We start from the raw sequence: 8,349 nt of genomic DNA on the forward strand, positions 1-8,349 counted from the left end.
AAAGGAACACCTTGCAGTTCATCAACTCTTCAGCAAGATTTTGGCCACTTCAGACAACCTCTATCATCCTCTGAAGGCCAGATTTTTTTGATGATTTTTTTTTTCATCAAAACTAGTTGTACATTATTATGCTTTAAGTACGGATTTAAACAACTACCTTTTTAAAAGTACTGAGTACCCAGAAGACTTGAAGATGGAGAAAAGTCAGACCCTTAAGCTGCCCTTTGTGTCAATAGTTGTTACTGTGCAAATTTGAGATACAGATACTGAATATGGAGCCACGGGTGGTTTTAGGCATCTAGCTCCCATAAACTATATCAGTAATAATCAGATGTGTAAACAGCTGTAGAAACATTTAAGTATAAGACTTGTGGTTTTAAAAATCTTGGTCATATGTCCTGAAATTATTTGGGGCCAGAGACCAAAGGGATTTTTATGATGTTATTGCAAGTGTGAAGTAATTAGTAGCAGTTGGTGGGACAAAAGTGCTCGTACACCTGATCTAGGAAGCTGACGGGATAATCAGGCAGAATTATACAAAGACGCATACATGGGGATGGGATCTGCCCTTCGATGTTATCTGCTGCCTATGTAAATGCCAAGAGTTCTATAACATCAGTGATAGGTTTTCCATTTGCTCTTCGATTTACTTATACTGCTTTCATTTGAAATAGAAAAGACTGACCAGCAGTTTCCCATATTTCAGTAGTGCCTAAGTGCTTTTTGTCAGCTGAGGAATCAAACAGAAAGCTCCTCCACAGAAAATCATTTGTCAGGTGCTCTGTAAAATCAGATTTTTGGAAAAAAAATGCAGTTTTTGATCATGTTTCTTTTGCATAAATTCACTTACTGCTTTTTGAGTCAGTGTTTATAACTTAAAAGCCAAATGTACAATCCTATATTGGCTAAGAGATATAACTAAATAGATGCAGCATTGTATTATACACTGGATAAATGTTTTTAGAGCTTTAAGTCAAAGATTTTTATGAACTATTTTTGTGTGAAATGGTTAAGCACAGTAGATTCAGCTAATTGGTTAAAATGAGAGCAGTTAGAGCAAATACAATTATATCCCCTTTAGAGCATGTTTAGTGTTCCTCTATTCTAAGGTTCTGAGAGAACAGAGACATAAATTTGTTTCAGCTGTTGTGTGTGCAGTACAAATTCTGTAATTATAGAAAAGAGGTTGGCATTACTCTGCTTAGTGTTAAGAAAAATTCATATTATGTTTGATTAAATAACAGGAAAAAAGCACTTCAGAAGTTATGCATTAGGATGAAGAATTTATTGTATATACAGTTAAGCAATTCTACTGTAGATGTACTTCCTGATTAAAGAAAATGAATACAGTAATCAAAATAGCATGGTAACTACAATACAGACTGAAACTTGACTAAAACAGAAATTAGCTATTGGACTTGAAAGAACACAGGACCTGGAACAACAGATCACAGGTTGCATCATTAACCAGGACAGTAAAAAACTGTACAGTACAAGCAACACGTTACAATAAGTTATGACCAATAAGGCAGTCTCTCTCATTTAGGACAAAAGGGATAAAGGGAAAGATATTAAAATCTCATAAATCCACCATATCTCTTTTCCATCTCTGGGACCTCTTTGGAATAAGTTTCCCCATCTTCTTCTGAAGGGAGAATGGAGTCGGCGAAGCGCTTAAGAAACCCACCGTACCGTTTCTGGTAATCCAGCCACCACTCTGGCCTGCCCACTCTTCTCATGAAGCCACCATATCTCTTTTGCAGCTCTTTGGCTTCATCTTCCAGTTCTGGGCTGCGCTTTATGCTTCTCATGAAACCTCCATATCTTTTGTTGATGTCTCCATCATTTTCACTTATTTCTCGGTAACGCCCCGCTTCAGGGTTATCCCCTGTTCCTAAAAGCTCTTTCAGCAGGTCAGAGGAATTAGCCAGGGCATCATCATCTGAGTCTTTCTTCATGAACCCTCCATACCTCTTAGCCAGGATCTCTCCTCCATTGGCTTCATCCTCTGGTTCTACCCGATAGAGCTCATCCATTTTCTTCATGAATCCCCCGTATCTTTTCATGAAGCCTCCATACTTCTTTGCAAGCAAATGGTTCTCGTCCAGCTCTTTCTTGTCTCCTGGAGCAATGCTGCTGTCCTCAGAAAGGTCCAGCTTTGTCAGCTGCAGAAGCTCCTTGCAGGTCTCCCAGGCCTTGGCAGAAGGCAGCTTTCCTTCACATTCTAGTGTACATGCCTAAAAAATGGATGGGTTTGCTGAGAATGACTTGATAGCAACACACACCTCACTGTCACCTTGTCTTAGCTTTTCTTGTTAATAAAAGGCTATGAGCGAGCCTCTCTCTGAGTGGCTTGGAAGGACAGCTCTTCAGGAAAGGCTGCTCTGAAGGCTTTCATATCCTTCTCTGAAGGACATGGCATCTCCGCTCTAAGGCAGAGAGTACCAGGTCAGGTGGATCGTGGGTCTCACGTGGCAAGGCTGTCCCAATGATTCTGTTTCAAAGCAAGATGTATGTACAGTTCCTGCACCTCCCTTACCGTAGGGTGCATTTTTATGAACTTTTCTATTTACTAATGGACAGTTAAAATCCAATTGTGGTTCATTTCATAAGGAGTGTGTAGAAGTGTATGCAATCTTCATTATTAAAAGTAGCATTCAGAAATATTAGGAACAAAGCCACTTTGAACTAATAAAACAGCAACACTGCTGCAAAGAAGCCAGCTGGACTGTGTACTGTGCTGCTCAGTATCTTTAATAGACTGTGTAGCTCTAAAGGCTGTATTTCTGTCTATTATAATTCGTTTTAGTTTATGGAGCACATCTTTCAAATGTGTACCAATTCAAATGTAGAAATACAGACTTCCTTAGGCAGATCAGACTTCCGATTTTGCTAGTTTGACTTAAAAAGCAGTGACCACCAGAAAGAGGGAAAAAATCCCAAGCTGTGTTGCTTCTGATGGGGAAAAAAAATGTTCAGGGTAAGACAAAAAAGTTGTCAACATCTGTATGTATATCATGTAAGCTGTCAATATTAACATACATATTAGCTATTATCTCTTGTGCTGGGGAATTTACCCCTTGTGAAACCAAACTCTTCAGCTTCAAAAAGGTGAATCCGGTGGTTTTAGTTCTTGGCCACAGTGTTCATGAAAAAAAAAAAGAGAAGAAATCACCAATATTTTTAGTAATAGAAACAGTTATTTTGCCTATGGATGATGACTTCTAAGGATCTCAGTATGCTTTAAAAGTGTGAAATGAAATCTCAGCACAGTTCTCTTTACCTCACCTTTAGCTCACTACCTCTGGCTTACCTGTCTGTTGAGCTGTTTTATTCTCAGAAATTTACATACAGTTTTCTATTTGATTACAAGAAAATTACATGGATTTATGTACTTTGCAACACAATAATTTACTTTAACAGGTGCTACATACTTATTGTTATATACTATAGTTATGCAATAAAGAGAATTTGATTTCAGCTTCAGCCTGACTTTGGAGTTGCTCCAAATCAAAGCAAAACCATGTCCTTCCCTTACTCTTCTCTTTCAGTTAGTTTAAATAGTCTATCACCAAATGAACATATGCCATCTTGTGTGTATGAATGACCAGGTTATATCTTACAGATACAATATGACAATACCAGTTCTGATATTACTAGATACTAGTGTCTGGAACCTCTTTATTTTTTTTTTATTTTTTTTTTTCCCATGGTTAATATTAAAGCTAATGTTTGATCGAAAGCTTGAAGGATTGAGTATAAGTATACAGAACTTTAGGAATGTTGGCTGTCCACCCTAAGAATATTGCCCTTATAAATCTGCTGTGGTTAGCAGTGAGTCCTTGCTTTAGACTAAGCAGAAATACTTGGTGACTCCTCATTCTGCACAGAATAGGTTCAGTCCTTCCTTTTTTAAACTTCCAAATAACCGATGACACCTTAGGAGGAAAACTTTCCTGAACATCTAGCAGTGTTGGGAGTCTGATGCCTCAGCATCGCCTCTATTTGAGGTCAGGAACTGCAGCAACGGCTGGCTGAGGACTCGTCAGCCTAAATTCCTGCATTCCCCAGGGAGGGCTGAGGGACCCCAGCCCATCACTGATCCTAATACCTAAATTTCAAGTTGAGTTGGCTCTGTGAGAATGCTATTTAATCATTTCAGTATCATTAAAAGTACATTAAAAGTACAGATTCAATTTTAAGGAAAAAAAAATCCACTTTTTTTTTTTTTTTCTTTAAACATGATTTACCTCGGGAGATGCTGCAGTGTCAAAGAGACTTTCTTACAGGCATATTCCTCACTGCACAGCAGCAACGGGAGGGAGAGCAGCAGGAACTGTTCGATTTGGGCTTGAACCTCACTTTTCGCCAGATTTTGGGCAAGTTTCCAGGCACAGCCATCGCTTTCCATTTTGCTTTCAGGGGCCTGGGAGCTTGCTGTGCCAGGGGCCGCGCTCCCCTCGTCCACGGCAAGGGCCGAGCAAAGGTGAGGAGCATGGAGGGTCCCGGCGGAGATCCCCTCCGGCCACAATTCCCTTTCCCCTTCAATTTTCACTCGACTTTCTCCTCTCCCCCCCCACCCCGAGGGGGTCCCCTCCACACAGCGCGGGGCTAGGGGCTCTCTGCGGTGCTCTGCCCCCGCTTCAAAACCCATCCTGATCCCAACTATGCCTTATTTCCCCCCTTCTCTCGCTCCGCTGTCCCCCAAAAAGGGGACTCTGGACGGGAAGGGGGTCGATCCCGGCCCCCCGGCGCCTTACCAGCGGGTGGATGTCTGCGCGGGGCCCCAGGCGGTAGGCGCAGGTCGCGCACTCGCGGCCGCAGTCGGCCCGCACCCGCGGGAGCAGGCAGGTGCTGAGAGCCAGCAGCGAGCAGCCGAGCCGCAGGAGCAACGCCATGGGGCTGCGGGAAGGGGAGAGAGAGGCAGAGAGAGAGGTCAGACGGCAGCCGCCCCCCCCCCGCTCCCTCCATCCCCCAAAAACCCCGGTGACTGGAGGGGGAGCGGAGCCGCCCCGACGCTAAGCTCCCGTCCGGGACAGCGCTCGTCCCGAAATGCTACACCCGAAATGCTACGTCTGAAGTGCTTCAACCCCAAATGCTCTGTCCCAAAATACTCCACCCTGGAGCGCCCCATCCCAAAATGTTCTATCCCAAAGTGCTCCATCCCAAAACGCCCCGTCCCAAATGCTCCATCCCAAATGCTCCATCCCAAAACGCCCCGTCCCAAAACGCTCCGTCCCAAAATGCTTCATTCCAAAACGCCCTGTCCCAAAACACTCCGTCCCAAATGCTCCATCCCGAACCTCTCCATCCCGACATGCTCCATCCTAAAATGCTCCATCCCAAACCACTCCGTCCCAAATATTCCATCCGAAATGCTCCGTCCCAAACTGCTTTGTCCCAAATCTCCCCATCCCAAATGCTTCATCCCCAACCGCTCCGCCCCAAACCGCTCCATCCCAAAAGACTCCGTCCCAAAACGCTCCGTCCCAAATGCTCCATCCCAAACCTCCCCGTCCCACCCCGGCCACCCATCCCCAGCCTCATCTCCCGTCTCCGGAGCACAAAGCCACCGGTGCGGCGGGTCCCCCCCCGCCGTCTCACTCACGCACTGCCTCCCCTCGGGGCTCCGGGCGGGTTTTTTGCGCCTTGCTGCGGTGCCGGCGTCGGATCCGCAGCCCTTTTATAGCGGGGCTGGGCAGCCTGCGCCCCCGGAGAGAGACTCCGCGCTGGGGACGGGGAGGGGGGCACCGAGGACGGCCTCGGTGAGCGCCGGGGGGGCGCCGAGCGGCTGCGGGCGGCGGCACTTTATAATTAGGGAACGCGGGCAGAGCGCGGCCTCCCCCAATCGCCGCCGGGCTCCCGCTGACGCAGTCCCTACGACATCCCCCTCCCCGACCCCCCCGATGTCGCTGCACCCCCCCGTCGGTGGCTCCGAGGGGGCGGGTGGGGTGCCCGTGCCCATGCCCAGTCCCGTAAGGCGCCCACGGGGAGGTTTTTTTTGGGGGGGGCTGAGGCATCTGCGTGAGTCACGCCGCAACCCCCGGGGGTCAGTGAGGTGGGGTCTGTGCAAGGGTCTTGGTGGTGAAATGTTGGGATTTCCTAAGCATGGACAGCTTTGCCCTGTTTGCATGGTTTTAGCGACTGGGAAGGCACAAATAGGACACACCGGGTAGAGGCATAATCCTGAGTGATCCCAAGAGGTTCCCAGCCCCAGCACCTGGGGCATTGCTGCCCCGCTCATGTGGAAACTGGCCTCGGGCAGTGATGCTGATCCCTGACATCCCCCTGATCCCTGACATCCCCCCTGATTCCTGACATCCCCCCTGAGCAAGGGCTCTGCCCCAGCAGTACTGAGCTGTGGTTCATTTCCAGCCCCAAATTATTTGCAGCTGGTTTATACGTATTCGTTTTTCTTTCAGAGAGGGTTTTGTGCCTTTGTGGTGTTTTTCTGTGAGATCGTTTCCCTTCTCAGCCCTCTTTTTGCTCTAGTCACCAGGCTGTGCTCTGCAGCTTTCTGTCTTGAGGTAGACCCTTACCCAGTAAATGTTCTCCCCGGAATTTGTTGTGCTTTGAATTCATCATTTCTGAGTGTGAGCAATGGGAACTGTGCACAGCCTGGTGAATGGAATTTCAATAGGACGTTAATACATAGTCATCCCCACCGGAGGAGGAAGACACCTCAGCTTGTGCCTCCCCAGATCTCATTTGTCTTTCCTAACTCTGCAGCACAGCAATGCCACACAGTCTTCATCCTTCAGGACTAACACAAGATCTAGTACCATTACCGTGTGGAAATTGTGCCTTCTGCCACCTGTTAGTCTTTACATCAGATATCTGACTCAGATTAAGGAGGCTCACACGGATGCATGGAGTGCCAGAAATACATCCCTTCACATCAAAGACATAGCTCTTGCATGTACCCAGGGTGTGTGAGAAGAGAATCAGGCCCTCAGTTTCCCCAGAGATACCAGCCAACTTTGAAAGCGAACTCCCAAGTGACGAGGTAGACTTTTTAAAAATCACCCCACTGGGTGTATTTGTATTTGCATCTGGAGTAACAAGCCAATTGCCAGGCCACTGAGTAAGCAGGCATGCTGTAAAGGTTGTTCCTAGCCAGCTTCCTGCTGGGAAGGTACATCTCGGCCTCCTGACTTTTGTCTGGGTAAGAGTGAAATGGTCATGGAGGCACTGACTAACACAGAGGTGACACATTCCATGCCTCTTTTGCTGTAAGGATGTTTTTTACCAAGTTTTTATTTTTTTCCTCTTTTTTTGGACATCATCACCTCAGGATCAATTACTGGCACTCACTCACTGACCCCCAGCTCTGCTGTCATTTATGGGCTTGCAATCTAACAGTCAGCATGGTGTGGTGGGACAGATAGCCCATGATTATTCCTCTTGCAGCATACATCCCACGTCCCCGGGCTGACTGGCTCCCATTTTCATAGCTGTGCATACAAGGATCCATGCTCAGCCTGCCCACTCAGCTACTCAGTCTGCCTTGTCCCTCATTACGCCATTTAATGCCACTGATTGTGTTTAATCTGGTCATTATGAAAACCCAGGCAATGCCAGAACCTCACTGTGTATGGAGGTGTGGATAATCCCTGCAGATAATGTGCAGACCTGAGCAGCAAAAGAGACAGGGTGAAGAAAGAGTAAAGAATACAAATGGACTGATAAAAGGCATGTACATTTTGTGTAGAAGAGGAGTAATGGAGAGGGTTGTATTGCTGTGGATAAGTGTTACGGCTTCTGGGTGGGGACCAGGGAAGAGGAAAAGAGGAAAAGATTTGGTGTGAGATGCACAGGTGCATGGGGTAGAGGAGAGATAAGTGGACACAGCCAGCACTGGGCAGAAGAAATGCAGCCATGGCTGCTGGATGTGCTAAAGATATCCTTGTTTCGTCTGCTTCTCCAGGTCTTCTGCTCTTTGAATTTTCAGCTGGTTCTTCCCTATATCTGGTCCTCATCCTGAGTCCTGATGGATGTGGTTATGTGAGAGTCTTCTTTGCAGAGAGAGGATAAAAGCAGGAGAGTATTTGGACTATTTGGACAAAAGACTACAGGGCAAAAACTACATAAAAATTGGTCGCTGTAGGAGCAGGGGATAATATTTCCTCAGCAACAGCAGACTGAGAAACAAAGAAATAAAGAGGCATAAAAAGAAAGAACACTTTTCACAGCAGTGATGATGATGACTTGTTGCTCCCTACTAACCTGGTAATAACAGTGTCCTGGAGCTGATAAAAACTTTGGCATTTATAAAATCTAGAATTACCCCAGACTTCAGCAGCTTTTTATCTGCCATCCAGATATACCACACAAAAACTGTTTGTGTTA

The 8,349-nt window shown here is 46.3% G+C and overlaps 1 protein-coding gene across 2 annotated transcripts; it reads right to left on the minus strand.

The window, feature by feature from the left end:
* Positions 1-1,263: 1,263 nt before the first annotated feature.
* PENK (proenkephalin) lies at positions 1,264-5,816 on the minus strand. Of its 2 annotated transcripts, none has more exons than XM_084511438.1 (3): positions 5,609-5,816; positions 4,761-4,902; positions 1,264-2,237 (listed from the first exon to the last, which is right to left on the minus strand). In XM_084511438.1, the coding sequence occupies exons 2-3, from the start codon at positions 4,896-4,898 to the stop codon at positions 1,572-1,574; spliced, it is 804 nt and encodes a 267-aa protein (XP_084367564.1). In that variant the 5' UTR covers positions 4,899-4,902; positions 5,609-5,816; the 3' UTR covers positions 1,264-1,571. The 2 variants fall into 2 exon arrangements, with proteins under 2 accessions (XP_084367564.1, XP_084367565.1); XM_084511439.1 differs by having other exon boundaries at positions 5,613-5,784.
* Between the last annotated feature and the right edge of the window lie 2,533 nt (positions 5,817-8,349).

The sequence above is a fragment of the Aythya ferina genome, assembly GCF_964211825.1.
Source record: "Aythya ferina genome assembly, chromosome: 2".
Classification (NCBI taxonomy): domain Eukaryota; kingdom Metazoa; phylum Chordata; class Aves; order Anseriformes; family Anatidae; genus Aythya; species Aythya ferina.

What these genes read in the sequence shown, in the direction of transcription:
- PENK (XM_084511438.1), bottom strand. Translation starts at nt 4,898, where the DNA reads ATGGCGTTGCTCCTGCGGCTCGGCTGCTCGCTGCTGGCTCTCAGCACC. An exon ending in GCGCAGACATCCACCCGCTG is followed by an intron (nt 2,238 to 4,760) that starts GTAAGGCGCCGG and finishes TCCATTTTTTAG; the next exon opens with GCATGTACACTAGAATGTGA.